Source organism: Mobula birostris, chromosome 13 (genome assembly GCF_030028105.1).
Source record: "Mobula birostris isolate sMobBir1 chromosome 13, sMobBir1.hap1, whole genome shotgun sequence".
Taxonomy (NCBI): domain Eukaryota; kingdom Metazoa; phylum Chordata; class Chondrichthyes; order Myliobatiformes; family Myliobatidae; genus Mobula; species Mobula birostris.
The window spans coordinates 61502972-61525880 of NC_092382.1; the positions used below are offsets into that span (position 1 = coordinate 61502972).

Sequence of the window (22909 nt, forward strand, 5' to 3'; positions counted from 1 at the left end):
AATTATGTGAAGTATGTGAGAACCTCGGTGTTTTCATTCAGATACATAGATATGTTCTTCAACTCTGCTCAGTCCTCCGAAGAGAAGCATCCTGTAGCCGTCGCTTTTGCCCTCCCCGACGTCCCCTTTGCTGTCCAAATATATAGAGCTTGTCTGCTCGTCTGCAGGTACGATAAGGGCGACCACGAAATCAGATTTACCGAAATCCGGTCTGCTCATGGAACGACAGTTTTCTTCAGTTATATATCCGAATATATAAATTACACGAATGACAAATTAAGAATTGCTCAGGTGGAACGGAAGAATGTTCTGGCGGCGATGACAGCAGATGAGAAAAGGCTGAAATTTCTGGGCAGGACAGCCAGGACAGATATATCACACAAAGGAACAACTACTCAATTGGCAGGAGTAGGCAACTGTGTCTGGCAAAAAGAAGTTATGGACTGCATAAAAGCCAAGGAAATGGTATATGAAGTAGAAAAATTGAGTCGGAAATTGGATGATATTAGGGGGTATGGAGGGAAGGCTGGGGCGGGGTTCTGAATTGGATGATCAGCCATGATCATAATAAATGGCGATGCAGGCTCGAAGGGCCGAATGGCCTACTCCTGCACCTATTTACTATGTATGTTTCTATGTATGATTGGGAACTCTTAAATTCCAACAAAATACATACAAAAAAGCTTGAAATATGAGCGCAGACTAGCCAGTAATATGAAAAAAATGGATACCGCAGGTTGTGCTTTCTTCAGTTGTATGAAGAAGGAAAGGGAGATGAACGCTCGTATTAGACCACGGGGAAATGACGCTGATGAGCTGGGAATTTGAGATCAAAATTGGCAGATGAGCTTAATATGTACTTTACATCTGGGGTGCACTGTGAAGGCACCAGCTGTGTGCTAGTAACCTGTGAATATCAGTTCGCAGGAGAGAGTGTCATTTCAAAGGAAAAATGCTTGGCAAACTCAAAGGTCTGAAGTCACCTGGACCAAATGGACTAAATCCCGGAATTCGGAGAGAGGTTGCAGAAGAGATAATACATGCTTTGGTCGTGACCTTTCAAGAATCACTTCACCTTATATATATATCAATAATTTAGACGAGGGAATTAAATGCAGCACCTCTAAGTTTGCGGATGACACGAAGCTGGGCGTCAGTGTTAGCTGTGAGGAGGATGCTAAGAGGATGCAAGGTGACTTGGATTGGTTAGGTGAGTGGGCAAATTCATGGCAGATGCAATTTAATGTGGATAAATGTGAGGTTATCCACTTTGGTGGCAAGAACAGGAAAACAGAATATTATCTGAATGGTGGCCGATTAGTAAAAGGGGAGGTGCAATGAGACCTGGGTGTCATTATACACCAGTCATTGAAAGTGGGCATGCAGGTACAGCAGGCGGTGAAAAAGACGAATGGTATGCTGGCATTTATAGCGAGAGGATTCGAGTACAGGAGCAGGGAGGTTCTACTGCAGTTGTACAAGGCCTTGGTGAGACCACACCTGGAGTATTGTGTACAGTTTTGGTCCCCTAATCTGAGGGAAGACAATCTTGCCATAGAGGGAGTACAACGAAGGTTCACCAGATTGATTCCTGGGATGGCAGGACTTTCATATGATGAAAGATTGGATCGACTAGGCTTATACTCGCTGGAACTTAGAAGACTGAGGGGGGGTTCTTATTGAAACGTATAAAATCTAAAGGGATTGGACAGGCTAGATGCAGGAAGATTTTTTCCCGATGTTGCGGAAGTACAGAACGAGTGGTCACAGTTTGAGGATAGAGGGGAAGCCTTTTAGGACCGAGATGAGGAAAAAATTCTTCACTCAGAGAGTGGTGAATCTGTGGAATTCTCTACCACAAGAAATAGTTGAGGCCAGTTCATTGGCTATATTTAAGAGGGAGTTAGATATGGCCCTAGTGACTAAAGGGATCATGGGGTATGGGGAGAAAGCAGGTACAGGATTCTGAGTTGCATGATCAGTCATGATCATAATGAATGGCGGTGCGGACTCGAAGGGCCGAATGGCCTACTGCTGCACCTATTTTCTATCTAAAGTATCTACCTTGGTAAGGTCCTGGAGGACGGGAAGATTGTAAGTATCAATTTGAGAAGGGAGGAAGGCAAAGGAAAGAGAATTATAGTCCAGTTCACCGATCGTCAGTGGTTTGGAAAGTGTTGGATTCTATTATAAACGATGTTGTTCCCAGAAAATCTACAGAATATAACAGACAAATTAATGTTGAATTAATATCACAAAATCGATCTCTCTCCGACACTCCTGGCGACTAGACATACTGATGCAGAGAAAAAAAAATATTACATGAAAAATGGTATTAGTGCACGGACAAAAATATCACCAAACTATTTAATTAAAAGATGTAGCGAAAAATATTAGAAGTAAAATACAATACTTTCTGTCGTATTTGAACATTTATTTGAGTCCTTATCCCTAATGGTTCCGATCAGAAATAATGCCAGGCGTCAGTTCCATCGCCTCGTTTTGCACTTCTTCGCAAATTTCCTCTCTCAAATTCCCCCTCCAGAATCCCTTCCTTGTGCAACTAAATGCTCAATTTCCTCTTTTTAGAACACAGAACAAAGAAAATAGTTGTGACTGGCATGTAACCTTCTCTATAAACTGCCTATAAATGCCCTAACACATAGCACTCTATTTTACTAAACATAATGTACCTATCTAAGAGTTTCTGAAAAGACCCTATTTTATCCGCATCCGGCAGTGCATTTCATGCACCCATCACCCTCTGTAAAAAACTTACCCCTTCCATCCTCTCTGTATCTACTTCCAAAGAACCTTAAAACAATACCCCTCTGTAGTACCATTTAACTCCGAACAAATGACCCAAAATATATGTCCTTTAATCTTTGTATACACCTCTATGGTCACCTCGCATGCCCCGTCACTCCAAGAAGAAAAAGCCCAGTTCACGCAACCTATTCACATAAGGCACAGTCTCCAATCTAGGCAAAACCCTCGTAAATCTCCTCTGCACTCTATCGACAGTTTCCGCATTTTCTCTGCAGTAAGGTGACCAGAACTTAACAGAGTAGACCAAGCGGGGTCTGGCCAAGCTGTAACAATACCCCACGGCTCTTGATTATGCCATCGCTTTAACTTAAGTCGTCATATTTTCAGACCTGAATGGAAGTCTGATTTTCAAAATGATAAACACGGGGACTAGCAATAATACAGAGGGAATAAGCAAGAGGGGGCGGGGGCAGAGAGAGAGAGAGAGAGAGAGAGAGAGAGAGAAGGAAGGCAGGTAGAACTCCTGATATTTAATTGTAATCAATAGCAAAATTGTCGAACTGCCAGGACGATCCCGTTCAGTATATATCCTAAATTATGAATGAATCGTTGAAAAAATATGCAGCAAATTTGTAGTTCCAGCGAAGCAGAATAAATGCTGAATCTCTATGCGAATTTTGCACATTTTGCTCAGATAAATGCGTTTTTATCCATCGTGTTCAGTTTTCTATGCACCTTCCCACCTTGTACTAGCTAGTAGGTTAATTGATTACAATAAATTCGCTTGTACATTTTAGGAGCGGAGCTGCCGTAGGAGCTATGGGAGGGTATATAAATTGGAAACCCTGCAAGGGGAGATATGATTGTCAACGCCGATTTGATGAGACAAGTGGAGATATAAATACCTGCAAGTCTCAGTATTTCTAAATTTATCTCTCTAAATAATTCATAGCCACAGGATATTAAAAATTACAATTTACACTTTTCCATGCTATTCACCTGAACACAGGACGCCAACGCCGAGGATGTCAGAGGAAGACCGATTGAATATGGATGCACTGCAGTTTTGGAGATGAGATTCGTTTCCTTCACACTGAAGGTCGGTCACCCACACGGGCCCTTCTTTCCCTCTGTACCCCGAGGCAATGTAGGAGGATGTGGCCACACCGCAACGCAGTTGCTTACAGACAACATTGGCTTCATTGATAGTCCAACATTTATCCTGTATTCTGCTCCATCTGCCATTATCATAAACCTCCACCTGGCCGTCGCAGCGGCTTCCCCCTTCGGTCAGCCGCAGAGACCACATTTCATCTACAATGTGGATGAGATTGTGTAAAACAGTTAATAATTAACCAATGTACTCCAGATACTTTCAGCTATTAGCGGTAAATATTAGTTTATACACTGATTTCTTGCAAGGCAATCTCCCCAGAAGCCATTTAACATCTCTTCTCCCTCCGCAGGATAAAGAAGACACACAAGTAGCGGTCCCAGGCATTATTCTTACTCGCCGAACATAAAGAGAGCCATTTAAATTTTTATTATAATTAGTTTTTCTTTTTCAACAGCTTATAATATGACTTAAATCACCTGCAAATATTACATCTTTATTTTTGCAGATTTTAAAATGGTACAAAAATTACTATCTTGAAACACCAATTGACATAATTCTCTGCACTTTCCAATAATTTCTCCTCAAATTTTAGTTTTATTCACTGTGTACTCAATGTCTGTGTATCCAAAATAAAACAGTCCAAGTTGCAAACGCAGACTGTTGCCACAAAAATTTAGATTCGTGACATAGTTTTGCCAGAAAACTTCGGATACATTCGATTGTTTCTTTTTTCTTTTTTTTTTTTTTGTCTCTGTTATGGATATCTCTACGACCAAAGAAAGGTTTCATTCAGACTAATGTTTCAACAACTCACCGGTGCAGATCAGGCTGGCGTCATTTCCATGCGAACAGCTGATCTGACTCCACGCTGAGACTTGGCAATCAGCTAGTCGGGACTCATTGCCCAAACAAATGTAGTTATCTTTCCACACTGGCCCGTTTCCTGTGCCAAAGTATGCATCTCTGGGAGTTTCCTTTACTGCACCACACTGTAGCTGTTCACAGACCACGGCAGCATCTTCCAAGCTGAAGTACTCATCACAAAGTGTTCCCCACTGGTCCCCGTGCTGAATTTCCACCCGGCCAGAACATCTGCTGTCCCCATCAACGAGTCGTGCTACAGGATTCCCTGTTGTATTAATAATTGAATTCAGTTAATTAATCTCAACATAAACTAATTAAAAGAACTTGCACAGGATCGGACCGCTATCCAGAGCATCTGCTCGGCAGAGCTTCGCGAAAGTAAGAGTATGGCACAATGCAGACCCGTATTTTTTTTTTTTATCTGATTGACACACAATCATTTTTTACAATGCATTTTTTTAATTGTTGTGAACAATCTGCATACACCACGACAGGAATCTCGCGTTTTTGTAGGTTTTTAACAGAATCAATGTCATTGTTTCAAACATTGGGCCGTACAGGTGAAAAAATGTGTTTCCTTGCCTGATTTCTATACAGTACTCCCGATTTTTTTGATCGTTCACGGTTTCATGCCCATCACTCTAAATGTTATATTTTGTCGAAGTTGAAACTACCATTATTCAGCACCATATCCCACCCATGCTGTTCTTGCCCACTCAGTGGACGATATGAATAAGCATCATATTTATCTATCTATCTATCTATCTATCTATCTTATCTATCTATTTACATGTAATATTTGAGGATACTTCGTGCAATCAGATATTGTGCACTCAGAAGGGGCATTTTCGATTTTCTCTTTCGTTATTGGCGATTAAATTGATGTTAGTCTTTGCTTGTGATGTATATTTTCTTTGCACTTTTCCATTATCTATTTTCATGTTTGTTTCTTTCACTGACGACTCATTTCTTAGGTTCATAAGCAACTTTCAAGCTGTCCTTCACGTTAGGCCCCAACAAAATGTCCGCTGATGATTATAAATTACGGGGAATTCACAAGGCATCTGTCGTTGAACTAGCAGCTATATAGTTGATTTTTATTTATTCTTCTGCTAAGGATTTTTTCATCAGTTTTACAATCGTTATGCAATGGAACGAAGAACAACAAGTATGTGAAGAAGTGGCTTAGCGTACCGAGCAGCCTCACCAATTCCGCAATCCATAGTAGCCAGACAAAGCTTACCATCCCAGTGTAATCCCTTGTTGAAGAGGTCAAGGTATCCAAGATAAGATATTCATGATGCCTCGAGACTCAAAAGACCCTGTCATCAACAACACCCAACCGGTTGTGAGATCACGCAGGAAGTTGTCAGCCCATGCAGCAATTGATGAGGCAGAGTCTAGATTGAAGGACAAGGAGGTGGTTGGGGCTACCCAGCTAGGCCGCCAGGGACTTGGCTGGACAGCCCACAGGTGGTGGTTGTCTTCTACAGGTGAGGGGCGCCGTGAGCTTGTAACGTGAGAAATACGACAGGTAGAAGAGGAGAAGAGGTTAGCTAAAACCCCTGGCCTGGCCAAACATGGGGCTTGGACCTGATGGGAAAGTGTTGAACAACGACATCTATCTTGGAATGTTCTGTGGCAGATGGAAGCGCTCCGCATTCCTGTTCTATGCAGAGCAGCGTACGATCCGCTCCCAACACCTGCCAACCTCAGCACCTGGCATGAAGATAAGACAGACAGATGTGCTGCTTGCGGCGAGAAGGGAACACTTCAACATATTTTGAGTGCATGCAGAGTCAATCCTTCCTGCGCCATGTACACTTGGAGACATAACAACGTTCTCAAAGTTGCAGCAGAAGCGGTTCGGCAGAGAGTACTGCAGCACAACTTATCTCATGCCCCATGCTGCACAGAACACCGCATATCATTTGTGAAAGAAGGCTCCAAGTCCAGGGTGTACAGCGCAGGCCCACGATCAAGCATAGTTTATTCAACCAATGACTGGTGTGTCAAGGCCGACCTGGATGGGAAAGGCAATTTCCCGAGGCAAATACCCTTCACCACATTGCGCCCAGATATAATCGCACGGTCTGACACCAGTGGAGATGTGGTTATTGGTGAACTCACAGTCCCCTGTGAAAACAACATCGATGAAGCCCATGAGCACAATTTAACCAAGTATGCAGAATTAATGTCAAAGTGCAGCGACAGACGGGGGAAGGTCTCATGCTATCCATTCGAAGTAGGTTGTAGTGGCTTTATTGCGTTCACTTTACAGAAGTGGCTGCGTGATCTCAGCTTTATTAGAAGAGAGATCAAGGCAACCAGCAGGGCTGTAGCTGAGGCAGCAGAGATAGGATCAGCATGGGTGTGGACCAAAGGTCCAGAGGGGCAGATAGTCGGACAGCGTATTTATTCCAGTCGGTCTTTATTCTTTGGAATTTAGAAAGTTAAGGGGGAACTAGAGAGAGGTATTTAAAATTATGAGGGAGATAGATAGAGTTGACGTGGATAGGCTTTTTTCCATTGAGAGTGGGGGAGATTCAAACAAGAGGACATGAGTTGAGAGTTAAAGGACAAAAGTTTAGGGGTAACATGAGGGGGAACTTCTTTACTCCGAGAGTCGTACCTGTGTGGAAGGAGCTTCCAGCAGAAGTGGTTGACGCAGGTTCGATGTTGTCGTTTAAAGTTAAATTGGACAGGTATATGGACAGGAAAGGAATGGAGGGTTACGGGCTGAGTGCAGGTCGGTGGGACTAGGTGAGAGTAAGAGTTCGGCACGGAGTAGAAGGGCCGAGATGGCCTGTTTCCGTGCTGTAATTGTTAATGGTTGTATGGTTATATGGTATACATCTTTTGCAAACCCTTCAGTAGTTGCATAGACACCCGAAGAGTAGACTATCTGTTGAATGGAACAACTCTGATAGAGGCAGATGCCAAGTTTTTAAGCTCACCAGTGGGAGGTGGTGCTTTAGCACTGCTGGCCCACCACCTCGAGGGAGTCTTGATCATAAGCGGGCCGAAACTCCTGAAGACAGGTGGCAGATCAACTGTTGATCCCACTGGTGACAGCACAGGACAGTTAACATCTTAGTCCAAGTGTATTTTCAATTCTTTAATTTTGTTTGTCTCCTTCACTGACGACTCATTTCTTAGGTTCATAAGCAACTTTCAAGCTGTTATTCACCTTGGGGCCAACAAAGTGTCCAGTGATGATTTTAAACTATGGGGAATTCACAAGCCATCTGTCGTTAACTAACAGCTATATAGTTATTTTATTTACTCTTCTGCTGGGGTTTTTGTCATTTTTACAGTCGTCATGGCTAAATTTGTAGCAGTAAAATCCGACGCTATTGCAACAAGTTATCTCTCTCTAATCATGTATATTCTATAGTGGTGCAAATGCATGCTTGGAAGTTGTGCTGCAAAAACAATGGTTTGTATTTATCTACAGTTCCGCACCAATTCGTCTGTGTGGTTCCTTTCAGAAGAAAGGGGAAACGTTTCGGGAATATTCAATAATCCAGCAAAGTATCAGTACTGAAATAAATAATATTTGATTGCTTTTTGTTAATAGAGATAGCCGTTATATAGCTGCAAAGCCTGCTGCGCATTTTAACGTTTAATCAGCTTTATATCTGTATTTAGACACATGACAAAATTCAGTATCATTAAATTTCTTCGAATTATTAATTTTCATGTTAAGGTGTATGATATAATTTGAAAGGCGTGCTGAAAAATTTGCGGCATGTACTTCGCACTCAATTTCTGAAGGAAAATTCCAGTTCGCATTTTTTATATCTTTTCCACTGCAATAATGCATTGTTTAATTTATAATACCGCTGCATGCTACGCTTTTGTTGGTGATTTTTATTTCAACTTATTGAAGCCTTCAAATATGTTAATTTCTTTCGTCAAAACCCAAATTGAATTCAATCGTTATTTTATTCTTCAAGCAATTTCACCCTCTTAATCTGTCCGTCAATGTCAGATGAAAATCATATCGAACTGTCCTCTGCTGATGGAATTTGCAAATTGCTAATGGGAAAAATGTCGAAAAGAAATACCTGGATCCTAGGTACTCACCAGAGCAGATCACACTGACATCATTCTCATGGGTGCAATGATGAGTTCCTGAAGAAAATGGACAGTCCCACAGCCCCGACTCATTACCCTGACATTCAGAGGCATTAGTCCATATATGTTCTGTTCCTTCTCCAAAATAAGCTCCTCCCCGCACAGCAACAGCGACTCCGCATTGAAGCTGTCGGCACACCACGCTGGCATCATCCATATCCCAATGCAGATCACACACCGTGTTCCAGGTTTCTCCAAGCTGCACTTCCAGTCTTCCAGAGCAGTCATCATTTCCGGACACCAATCTTGGAACTCGGTGGTCTGAGGAAGATATGAAGCACAGTTAGGAAAAAGAACATTTGAGAAATATGCAGCGAATTCCTCTTGCTTTCATTGTATATAAAGTCCCAATTGGTTCTCAAACAGATGACATTGTTTTCCACGTCCAAATTTCATAATGGGATATCGGAACTGAGTATCAAAATTACTTTCTCTCTTTGGTGGTTAACTAAGGCCAGATAATAGATTCTTAACACGTTTATTCCTATTACTTTTATATCTTCTTTTTACCAGAGGAAATTATATTATCTTTCTTATGGCATGATACCAAAGGCATGAAAATATTATAATAATCAGGGAAAAAAGTAAGAACATTGTTATTATTATTATCATCATCATCATCATTATCATCTTTAATTCCAGATACGGTGACGTTTGCATCGAAATTCCAAAAGCATCATTCAATTTTCCCAAAGAAATACAGGGAAAATGAATTTTAAAAAATACTTTTACTTCCCCATCGTCACGTTATGGTGCAGTCAAGTATTCACTGAAAAACGTGTATAGAAAAAAATGAAGTAATCATTATATATAGATGACAAATACTTCAAGCATGAAATAAATCTGATGAAATTAAGTCAAGATTTTCGACGAAGAGACCATGGCTAAAAAATAGCAGTCCACTTTCAATATTTCTTATTTAGAATTCTACAAAGGTGATAAATGCAAACACGGTAATTAAGTTAAGTCAAGACTGACTGCATTAGATTAGATTAGATTATTGTATTAGATTATGAGGACACTCTGTCCTCGTTTATTGTCATTTGGAAATGCATGCATTAAGAAATGATACAATGTTCCTCCAGAGTGATATCACAAAAGAAAAACAGGACAAACCAAAGACTAACACTAACAAGACCACATAATTATAACATATAGTTACAGCAGTCCAAAACAATAACATAATTTGATAAAGAGCAGACCATAGGAACGGTAAAAAAAAGTCTCACATTTCCTATCGACTCCCGATAGTCCCCGATAGCAGGCGGAAGAAGGGGGAAACTCTCTCTGCTAGAAAGTTCCAGGCACCGACAACTGTTGGCGCGTTGGAAGCACCTGACCACAGCCGACTCTGCGTCCGTCCGAAAACTTCGAGACTCCGACCAGCCCTTCGACACCGAGCACCGAGCGCCATCTCTGCCCGGAGCTTGGACCCCGTCCCGGCCGCCGAGCAATAAGCAAAGCCGATGACTCGGGGCCTTCCCCTAAGGAGAATCTGGATCACACAGTAGCAGTGGCACCGAAGAAAACATTTCAGAATTTTCTCCAGATGTTCCTCCGCTCTCTCACGTCTGTCTCCATCAAATAAGGATTGTGCACGGCATCCTACTTGACAGATTACAGATATCATTCACCGGAGCGGCCGCGCAAGCTGTGTCACGCCGCCATCTTCTCCTCCTTCTCCATTGTTCTGGATTTGATGAGAAGAAGAATCGCCTGTTTATCCGACTGCACTGTTATTCAAAGAAATAATGGTTGGCGAATTTTGTCAATTTGTTTACATTTATTCCATTTTCCTCAACCTTTTCTATAAAAGCGCCATTCCAAAAGATTCTCGTACTTCGTCCATCTGTACATTTTTACCAGTCCCTCTGTCATCTTATACGTGGGTTCTATATATACGGTGGCCCTTACCTTGGAAAAAGATGCCGTGATTCTGCTGTCTACCGATGAAATCAGGTAGCGCTGAGGCTTCATATCCAACATATGATTTTCGTAACTTCTTCTATCTCTAAAGGGACCCTAGCACTAAATTAATTTTTATGCCTCCTGTCCTAAGTATGTACACGGCTCTTTCCACAGACATCGCTCCCCCCGTAGTTCCCTTATCAAGTTATCCCTCCCCTCTAATCTTTCTCTGGGCATTTATCCCGGCAAGCAGCCAAAATTCAACACTTGTTCATTCACCTCCTTCCTCCCCTCCATTAAAGGCTGCAACGAGTCCTTCCAGGTAAGGTAACATTTCACCTACGAAATGCTATGGTCGTCTATTGCAACTATTGTTTCTCTGCTGCGTCCGCTACATCAGTGAGACCTCGTCAATGTGCAGCTCATTTTTCTGTCTCACAAGCAGAACTTCCCGATAGGCCAACAATTTAATTCCAACTCCCATTGCAACATAACGGTCCACTTGTGCCACGATGTGGACACATTCGGGCTGAAGTAACAAAACCTTGTCTACCGTTCTTGTAGATTTTATGCCGAAGGCAAATATGGATTTCTCCTTTGAGTTAAAAAACGTCGCTTCCCCTCCCCTCGTCTTCAGTTCCCCATTCTGGCCTCTTATGGCTTCTCACCTACCTAGCGCATCCTTTGCTATCCCTCTTTCTTTACTTTACTTTATTTTCGCCAAACAACTGATACCAGAGCGTACATCATCACAGCGATATGTGTTTCTGCCCTTCATGCTCCTGGAGTCCAAATCGATAGAAAATACAATAAAACAATAAATTATAGATAATAAATCGAAAAGGCAAAGTAAGGTAGTGCAGAAAACCCGAGAGGCAGGTCCGGATATTTGGAGGGTACGGCCCAGATCCGGGTCAGGATCCGTTCAGCAGTCTTATCACAGTTGGAAAGAAGCTGTTCCCAAATCTGGCCGTACGAGTCTTCGAGCTCCTGAACCTTCTCCCGGAGGGAAGAGGGACGAAAAGTGTGTTGGCTAGGTGGGTCGTGTCCTTGATTATCCTGGCAGCACTGCTCCGACAGCGTGCGGTGTAAAGTGACTCCGAGGACAGAAGATTGGTTTGTGTGATGTGCTGCACCATGTTCACGATCTTCTGCTGCTTCTTTCAGTCTTGGACAGGACAACTTCCATACCAGGTTGTGATGCACCCCAGAAGAATGCTTTCTACTGTGCATCTATAAAAATTAGTGAGGGGTTTAGAGGACAGGCCAAATTTATTTAGCTTTTTTTCAGGAAGTAAAGACGGTGGTGACCCTTCTTGGCAGTGGACTCTGCTTGGTTGGACCAAGTCAGTTCATTTGTGATATTGAGCCTAAAAACTTCCATTTCTGTGAAGTGACACTTCCCTTTCGTGTCAGATTCCTTCTATGTGTCTCTATAGTTTATACATCTCTACGCGTCTCTACGCTGCACTCCCTCAATAACAAGAATGTCCTTCTTCAAATTTGGAGACCATAACTGCACACAGTACTCCAGGTGTGGTCTCAGCAGGGCCCTGTAGAGCTGCAGAAGGACCTATTTGCTCTTATACTCAATTCCCCTTGCATATCAGCATACCATTAGCTTTCTTCACTGCCTGCTGTACTTGAATGTTTTCTGTCAGTGACTGATGTACAAGAACACCTAGATCTCGTTGAGCTTCCCCTTTTCCTAACTTGACTCCATTTAGATAATAATTTGCCTTCCCGTTCTTACCAGCAAAGTGGATAACCTCACATTTATCTACATTAAACTGTATCTACCAAGCATCTGCCCACTCACACAGCCTGTCCAAGTCACCCTGCATTCTCATAAAATCCTCCTCACATTTCACACTGACACCCAGCTTTGCGCCATCGGCAAATTTGCTAATGCTACTTTTAATTCCCTCATCTAAATCATTAATATATATTGTAAACAACTGCATTCCCAGCACTGAACCCTGCGGTACCCCACTGGTCACCGCCTGCCATTTCGAAAGGGAGCCGTTGATCGCTACTCTTTGTTTTTTGTCAGCCAGACAATTTTCAATCCATGTCAGTACTCTGCCCCCAATACCATGTGCCCTAATTTTGCCCACTAATCTCCTATGTGGGACTTTATCAAAGACTTTCTGAAAGTCCAGGTACACTACATCCACTGGCTCACCCTTGTCCATTTTCATAGTTACATCCTCAAAAAATTCCAGAAGATTAGTCGAGCATGATTTCCCCTTCGAAAATCCATGCTGACTCGGACCAACCTGTTACTACTATCCAGATGTGTTGTAATTTCATCTTTTATAATTGACTCCAGCATCTTTTCCACCACCAACGTCAGGCTAACCGGTCTATAATTCCCTGTTTTCTTTCTTCTTCCCTTCTTGAAGAGAGGGACAACATTAGCCACCCTCCAATCAACAAGAACTGATCCTGAACCTATAGAACATTGGAAAATGAATACCAATGCGTCCACGATTTCTAAAGCCACCTCCTTAAGTACCCTGGGATGCAGACCATCAGGTCCCGGGGACTTATCAGCCTTCAGACCCAACAGCCTATCCAACACAATGTCCTGGCTAATATAAATTCTCTTCAATTCATCCATTACCCTAGGTCCTTTGGTCACTATTACTTCCGGGAGATGGTTTGTGTCTTCCCTAGTGAAGACAGATACAAAGTACCTGTCAAATCGTCTGTCATTTCCATGTTCCCCACAATAAATTCACCTGCTTCTGTCGTCAAGGGCCCAATTTTGGTCTTAACTATTTTGTTTCCTTTTCGCATACCTAAAAAATGTTTTTACTATCCTCCTCTATATTCTTGGCTAGTTTACCTTCGTACCTCATTTTTTTTTCTCTGCGTATTGCTTTTTTAGTTACCTTCTGTTGCTCTTTAAAAGTTTTCCAATCCTCTGGCTTCCCACTCGTCTTTGCTATGTTATATTTCTTCTGTTTTATTCTTATACTGTCCATTACTTCCCTTGTCAGCCACGGCCTCCCCTTACTCCCCTTAGGATCTTTCTTCCTCTTTGGAATGAACTGATCCTGCACCTTCCACATTATTCCCAGAAACACTTGCCATTGCTGTTCCACTGTCATCCCTGCTAGGGTATTGTTCCATTGAACTTTGGCCAGCTCCTCCCTCATAGCACCATATTTCCCTTTGTTCAACTGTAATACTGACACTTCCAAGTTTCCCTTCTCCCTCTCAAATTGTAGATGGACACTGGACACAGTACTTTAAGTGTAGCCTAACCAGAGTTTTATAGAGCTGCATCATTACCTCGAGGCTCTTAAACTCCCTCCCTCGACTTATGAAAGCTAACACGCCATAAGCTTTTTTAACTACCCTATCTACCTGTGAAGCAACTTTCAGGGATCTGTGGACATCTACCCCCAGGTCCCTCTGCACCTGCACACTACCAAGTATCCTGTCATTTACTTTGTACCCTGTCTTGGAGTTTGTCCTTCCAAAGTGTACCACCTCACACTTCTCCGGGTTGAACTCCATCTGCCACTTCTCAGCCCACTTCTGCAACCTATCAATGACTCTCTGTGTGCTATCACAGTATGACTCCCTGTGTCCTATCAACAATAAAGTTTACTATTGAAATAGCTACCAAAACAGTGATACCATGTGAGTTAACTTTATGGACCAAACTTCCATAAATTTCATGGAGGGAACATTTACCGTGTTGCCTCGTCGATTCTCTTGTTTATTTTTTCGAAAACATCAGTTTCATGATAGATGACTGCTCGTGGAAAAACGGCAAAGCGCATTATACGAAATTCATACAAACCTTCACATAGAATCTACGTCCAATATTGCAAATGTAACACGCTGTACGGTTTCACGGCTAAGGCTTATGTAATTGTTTTTGTGTAATGTTCCACTGTTAAGGTAATGGCTTCTTTGTAGCATTAATGTCTGTGTTATGACTAGAGATAATGGGACTTTGGAATTCAGTGACTAGCCAATAAGAAATTGCGGCTGTGTCTTGTGATTCTGGAACCAGCTGTTTTCGCGGACTTTAAACACAGGGCGAGAGAGGGATGAAGAGAGTTGTAAAAGCAAGGTTGAAGGCTCTGTGTGTCAATGCAAGGAGCATTAGTAACAAAGTGGATAAATTAAAAGTGCAGATTGTTATTAATCAATATGATATAGTTGGGATCACAGAGACATGGCTCCAGGGTGACCAAGGATGGGAGTTCAATATTCCCGATGGATAAACATAAAAAAAAGGAGGTGGGATAGCATTGCTGGTTAGAGATAAGATCAACGCAATAGAAAGGAAGGACATTAGCCGGGAGGATGTGGAATCGATATGGGTAGAGCGGCATAACCCCGAAGGGCAGAAAAAGCTAGTGGGAGTTGTGTACAGGCCACCTAACAGTAGTAGTGAGGTTGGGGATGTAATTAAAAAGAAATTAGAAATCCATGCAATAAAGGAACAGCAGTTATAATGGGTGACTTCAATCTACAAATAGATTCGGTGAACCAAATTGGTAAGGGTGCTGAGGAAGAGGATTTCTTGGAATGTATGCACGATGGTTTTCTGAATCAACATGTCGAGGAACCAACTACAGAGCAGGCTATTCTAGACTGGGTATTGAGCAATGAGGAAGGGTTAATTAGCAATCTTGTCGTGAGAGGCCCCTTGGGTAAGGATGGCCATAATATGGTACAATTCTTCATTAAGATGGAGAGTGACATCGTTAATTCAGAAACAAAGGTTCTGAACTTAAATAAGGGTAACTTTGAAGGTATGAGAAGTGAATTAGCTAAGATAGACTGGCAAATGACACTTAAAGGGTTGACGGTGGATATGCAATGGCAAGCATTTAAAGATCGCATGGAAGAACTACAACAATTGTTCATCCCAGTTTGACAAAATAATAAATCAAGGAAGGTAGTGCACCCGTGCATGACAAGGGAAATTAGGGATAGTATCAATTCCAAAGAAGAAGCATACAAATTAGCCAGAAAAAGCGGCTCACCTGAGGACTGGGTGAAATTCAGAGTCCAGCAGAGGAGGACAAAGAGCTTAATAAGTAAAGGGAAAAGAGATTATGAGAGAAAACTGGCAGGGAACATAAAAACTGACTGTAAAAGCTTTTATAGATATGTGAAAAGAAAAAGATTGGTTAAGTCAAAAGTAGGTCACTTACAGACAGAAACAGGTGAACTGATTACGGGGAACAAGGACGTGGCAGACCAATTGAATAACTACTTTGGTTCTGTCTTCACTAAGGAGGACATAAATAATCTTCCAGAAATAATAGGGGACAGAGGGTCCAGTGAGATGGAAGAACTGAGGGAAAACATGTTAGTAGGGAAGTGGTGTTAAGTAGTGGGCAAATTCATGGCAGATGCAATTTAATGTGGATAAATGCGAGGTTATCCACTTTGGTGGCAAGTACAGGAAAACAGATTATTATCTGAATGGTGGCTGATTAGGAAAAGGGGAGGTGCAACGAGACCTGGGTGTCATTATACACCAGTCATTGAAAGTGGGCATGCAGGTACAGCAGGCGGTGAAAAAGGCGAATGGTATGCTGGCATTCATAGCAAGAGGATTCGAGTACAGGAGCAGAGAGGTACTACTGCAATTGTACAAGGCCTTGGTGAGACCACACCTGGAGTATTGTGTGCTGTTTTGGTCCCCCAATCTGAGGAAAGACATTTTTGCCATAGAGGGAGTACAAAGAAGGTTCACCAGATTGATTCCTGGGATGGCAGGACTTTCATAAGATGAAAGACTGGATCGGATAGGCTTATACTCGTTGGAATTTAGAAGATTGAGGGGGAGGGGGATCTTATTGAAACGTATAAAATTCTAAAGGGATTGGACAGGCTATATGCAGGAAGATTGTTCCCGATGTTGAGGAAGTCCAGAACGAGGGGTCACAGTTTGACAATAAAGGGGAAGCCTTTTAGTACCGAGATGAGGAAAAACTTCTTCACACAGAGAGTGGTGTATCTGTGGAATTCTGTACGACAGGAAACAGTTGAGGCCACTTCATTGGCTATACTTAAGTGGGAGTTAGATATGGCCCTTGTGGCTAAAGGGATCGGGGGTATGGAGGGAAAGCTGGTACAGGGTTCTGAGTTGGATGATCAGCCATGATCATACTGAATGGCGGTGCAGGTTAGAAGGGCCGAATGGCCTACTCCTGCACCTATTTTCTATGTTTCTATCACAAGTGTGGATTATCCACAGCCGTATAAAGTTCTGTTTAATGAAAATATTCTCTTTTTAATCTATATTCTGTTGTATTATATATTAAATATCTGTCAATTTCCTTTCATCTATACAATTGATAATCATACGACAAGCATTTATTTCCTAGTTATTGATACACATCTTACACAACAGAAGTTCAATCACCGCCCTTTGGATGCAAAATTGGTCACAGATTAACAATAAGACAAGCATTGTTCTATCTTTGGATTCTGTCTCCTGCAGTGCAGCGTAATTTCAAAATTAGTCAGCTTGCCTTGCAGCCCGTGTGCCTCACCTTTACGAAAGCCCGTTATGCGAATCCTTGTGCAAAATATTTTTTAATGTGTACTGCTGTGCCATCAAGAATATTTGCAATTACTTGAACAATTAATCAAGTTTATTAGAAACACGAGGTTACCACATCACAACGTTCTGCAGACTGTGCAGAATCAGACCCTGCCTTTCCAATAATCCTTTGTTTCCCTAGTGAATACTAGTATCGTCCTGCGGAGTTCCTGTCCGTTGACGACATTAAGAAAAGTGAGAAATAGTTCCAGACGATTGAATCCCAGCAAGCCAATACAATTACCTGTTTTAGTAAAAGTTATTTAATTGTTAAGGACTGTTAAATTTAACTAAATAGAGGTTATCAAAATCGAAGAATCAGATTAAAAATGTTATCGCTGGGCGGTATATTAATATATATTAGGTATGCTGTCTGGATTTTATGAGAACAGATTCTCCTCGTCAAACGCAGAGAAATCACAGCTAAACCCGAATATGTAAACCATAGTACGGCTCAGTTGTATAAATTGCTACTGTGTAAACCGAATTTGCTTCATGACATTTGACGGAGAGAGAATTGCTTGACCGTAGTCATGAAGAATTGATTTGAGTAACTTTCGAACCATTAAGTCCTTCTCGCCGTCTGCTACAGCGAGACAACTGCAAGGATCTTGTAAGCTGCAAAAAGTTGTAATTTTGTCGGTCCCGTTATGAGAACTGGTCTCTGTAATATCCAGGACACCGTCAAGGAGCGGCGCCTCAAAGACGCGGTCTCAATCATTAAAGAGACTACCTCCAACAAGGACATGCCAATTCTCATCGGTAACATCAGGAGGGGGGCACGGAAGTCTGAAGGCACTCGCTCATCGATTCAAGAACAGTTTCTTTCCATCTGCCGTCCGATTTCTGAATTGTCCTTGAACCCATGATCAAGGCCCCACTATTCTTTTTATCTGTTTTTGCACCCTTTATTTAAATTAGCTATTTAACACACACACACACACACAGACACACACACACACACACACACACACACACACACACACACACACGTACACACACATACACACACACATATGTCATGTCATATTTTATATGTACATCATGACATATATGGAACAAATGGATCAGCATTGATGAAGTGGTGGAGTGAATCTGATGTGCCGAATGGCATTATGTTGCTCTGATATCTTATGGTCATATATATATACACCTAATGCACTTCACAATTTTTCTATATTTTCCCGTCTTGCATTATACGGCTGCTACAATGTTAACACACTTCACGCCAAATGCCGGTAATATTAATTCCGATTCTGAGTCCGGAAACCCGATGACCGAAGCAGTAGCCTCTCTAGAAACGGCAGCATGTACTACGGTGCACTTCTCTTTTCCACGGTTAGTAGAGACCCCTTTCGGCCGTATCTCCAGTTTTATGAGGTAGAGAACTCACTCTGAATCCCTTGCTCTCTGTTTCCTGTTCAGGAAATCTACAACATTGTCCCGGAATGGAACAGTGTGCTTCATATTTTCTCTATACAGGACTGGTGATTAGTTCAGTTCATCTAGCGGTTTAATTTTATTCAGGTTTCCTGCAGTCCCGATAGCATTTGATCCTCTCAAGTGTGACAATGTCTGGGAATAATTTTCCATGAAACAATAATTTCGGAATTGCATTAACTCTGATTTTTTCACATTGTTTTTATACACTGTAGGTTCCATTACTGGTTCTGGAGACAATAGGAGTAATACAAAGGCAAACATTGCTTGCATTTGATACTTAAAATGCAACGCTGCAGTTAACAAAAATCTGAACCAAATAGAAAAGAGCACAGAGGCACACAGACAGCGTTATCAATGCAAAGGGGAGTACATGCGCGTTCTTAGGTCGAAGTTAGTTCGTTATAACTAAAAATGCAAACGATTCTATGTAATGATACCAAGCAATAGTGATGGTCTGAAATCATGTTCATATTTCCTCACGGAATGAATGTGGAATCTAATCCGGAGGGACATTGGCATTCACAATGCCATGAGTGTGACCATAAGACCATAAGATATGAGAGCAGAAGTAGGCCATTCGGTCCATCCAGAACGCTCCGCCATTCAGTCATGGCTGATCCAATATTTCCAGTCATCCCCACTCCTCTGCCTTCCCCCCAAACCCCCTGATGTCCTGACTAATCAAGAACCTATTTACCTCTGCCTTAAATGCACTCAATGACTTGGTTTCCACAGCCGCTCGGGGCAACAAATTCCACATATTTGCCACCCTCTGACGAAAGTAGTGTATCCGTATCTCTGCTCGAAAAGGTCGCCCCTCATTCTGAATTCGTGCCCTTTTGTCAAAGACTTTCCGTCCATGGGAAACATCTTTGCCGTATCTAATCTGTCCAGGATTTTTAACATTTCGAATGTTTCTATAAGAACTTCCCTCATTCTCTGGAACTCCAGGGAGCACAGTCCAGGGGCTGCCCCTCCATTCCTGGAATCATTCTCGTGAATCTTCTCCGAAGCCTCTCCAATGTCAGTATATTGTTTCTAAAATAAGGAGGCCAAGACTGCACACAATACTCCGTGTGGTCTGCAACTACCTTATAGAGCCTCAACATCACATCCCAGCTCTTACATTCTTTACCTCTAGAAACGAATGCCAACAATGCATTTGCCGTCTTCAGCACCATCTCCCCCTGAAGGGTAACCTCATGGTATCCAGCTCAAGGACTCCCAAGTCCCTTCGTATCTATGCATTTTGAATTATCTCTCCATCTAAATAATAGTCTGCCTGTTTATTTCTTTCCCATGCACTTTCCAACGTTGTATTTCACTTGTCACGTATTTGCCCATTCTCCTAAACTATCTAAGTCTCTAAACACTACACGCTCTTCCACCTATCTTTGTATCATCGGCAAATTTAGCCACAAGTCCATTAATCTTATAGTCCAAACCATTGATATACATCGTAAAATGCGGTGGTCCCAACACCGACTCCAGTGGAACTCTGCTGGTAATCGGCAGCCAGCCAGAATAAGATCTGTTTTCTGCCGAACAGCCAATGCTCCGCCCATGTTAGTAATTCCCAGGTAATTCGATGGCTCTTATCTACCGAAGCAACCTCATGTGTGGCACCTTGTCAAAGGACTTCTGAAAATCCAAGTACACCATTTTCACTACACCTCCTTTGTCTACCCTGCTTGTAAGTTCCTCAAATAATGCAATGTTTAGTCATGCAGGATTTTGTCTTTCAGGAAACCATGCTGGCTTTGGCCTACCTTGTCATGTGCCTCCAGGTATTCCGTAATCTGGTCCATATCAATCGATTCCAACAACTTCCCAACTACTGATATCCGCTAACTGGTCTCTGATTTTCTTTCTGCTGCCACCCACCCTTCTTAAGTTGTTACGTAACATTTGTAATTTTTGATTCATGCGGTACAATGCCAAAATCTTTCGATTCTTGATAGATAATCGTTAAAGGCTCCACAATCTCTTCAACTAATTCCTTCAGAATATTTCCAGCCTCATATTCTATTCGTTCAATATCTACCCTCAACTCTCTATACTTTTCTATACTTTATAACGCTTTTAGTATATTTTTTTTATATTGGTCCTGGTCGCCAGCGTCCTTCCATAATTCATCTTTTCTTTCCTTATGACCATCTTTGTTTCCTTCCGCAATCTTGATCTTCGTGTAGCTTTGACCTCTTTTGATTTTACTTTGGCTCCCACTTCACTTGTCAGCCACGGTAGTGTCCTTCTTCCATTCGGAAATTTCTTCTTTTTTTGGCAATAGATCTGTCTTGTACTTCTCTCATTTTTTCATGGAAACACCAGCCATTTCTGTTCTGCTGTCCTTCCTGCTAGTATCCCCTTCCAATCACTTTGTTCTGTTCCTTTCTCACGTCATTGTAATTTCATTTACTCCACTCAAATACCAACACATTGGGATTTAGTTCCTCCTTCCAAAATGCAAAATGAACTACATAATATTCTGATCACTTTTCCCTAAGGATTTCTTAAACATGAGCTCTCTTATCACCTCCAGATCATTGTGCAACACCCGATTTAGCACAGCCGATCCCACAGTGCGCTCATCAATGAGCTGTTCTACATTCCACAAATTTTCTCTCGAGGTTCAGTACTGATCTGGTTTTCCCAATCCTCTTTCATATTGAAGTCCCCAACTAATATCATGACATTACCCTTCTGACACTGTCTTTTCATCTCCTGCTGCAATTTGTAATCGACATGATGGATACTGTGTAGGTCTTTATGAAACTGCCAGTAGGTTCCTTTTACACTTGACATTTCTTAATTCACCCCAGAGGAACTCTACACCTTCCGATCCTATATCGTCCCTTTGCAATGATTTAATATCATTTCATATACAGAGGACCACACCACCTGCTCTGCGTTCTATCTTATCTTTCTGATGCACCGTACATCCTTGAGAAATGTAAGGACAGATTCCTAATCCCTTACTTCCGAAAGGACTCATCACATTTTATTGACACTTCGCAAGTAGCTGAAGTTTACTGACAACTTCTAAGTAACACGGAACCCAGGGGAACCAGCAACAGCTATGGCACAAGAGAAATTGCTAAAATATCGAGTTTGGTCTATATTAGTCCTGACGACAACATTCTGCATTTTCTTACCCACAGGTGTCGCTTGATCCTTTCAATCGTTCTGGTGGCTGTGCCGGCTGTCACATATTTACAATTTTATGTAGGTGTTTGAAATCAGAATGTTATCTCAACATGGTAGTAATAATCTCTAAACAGATAGATTTTATGCTAGATCTCTCGCAGCGAGCGGTAAGCTTGTGTTATTCTAATTCTCGGACAGCCCGGATCAATAAAGACAGTGTGTTCCCAGATAAAAGGGGCTCAATTTACCTGCGCAGATAACGCCGGCATAGTTGGGTTCAGGATGTGTGTAAAATTCCCATTCTGCTGATTCACATTCCCGCAGAGTAGCCTCGGTCCCGATGCATTTAACCTTATGCGTTATAACGTAGTCAAAAACCTTTCCAAAGTGATATTCGTGTGGGGCTTTCAGCGCGGCGCCGCAGCTCAGCTCTCGGCACACCACTGTTGCATCCTGCAAATTCCAGCTGGAAGCATAGACAGGTCCCCAGTATCCCGCGAAGTTCGCTTCCACTCTCCCGGCGCATGGACTGCCTCCTTTTTCCAGTCTCACCTTCAAACTTTCTGGAATACAAAATAAATGAACTTTAAGACAAGAGTTTTTTCACAGGTTAGAAATTTTGAGCAACAGACACAAAACGCTGACAGCTCTTTGCAGATCAGTCAGCATCCATCGAGAGGACCAAAGCACCCAAAATACGAACATTGATTATTCACACTGAGGAATGGCCTCAGCCCGAAGCATCGATTGTTTGTTGGTTTCCATATATGTTTTATTTAGATACTCTATATCGTTATTTATTAATTAAATAAACAAACAAACATAGAAATAAACAAGCATATAAGCAGTTAAATTGATAAATTAGTCTGTTATATACATATTCATTGGTATGTTAGTTTATCTGAAAACAGTTTGAGTGAACTCGGCCTTTTCTC

The 22909-nt window shown here is 42.0% G+C and overlaps 1 protein-coding gene across 1 annotated transcript in view; it reads right to left on the reverse strand.

Moving 5' to 3' along the window:
- LOC140207964 (scavenger receptor cysteine-rich type 1 protein M130-like) overlaps positions 1–22909 on the reverse strand; it is a 43100-nt gene that overhangs the window by 15822 nt on the left and 4369 nt on the right. Inside the window, exons 2-5 of the mRNA XM_072276498.1 lie at positions 22223–22537; positions 8840–9151; positions 4701–5015; positions 3769–4083 (exon numbers count right to left, since the gene is read on the reverse strand). Coding sequence (XP_072132599.1) covers positions 3769–4083; positions 4701–5015; positions 8840–9151; positions 22223–22537 — 1257 coding nt within the window. The remainder of the gene's footprint in view (positions 1–3768; positions 4084–4700; positions 5016–8839; positions 9152–22222; positions 22538–22909) is intronic.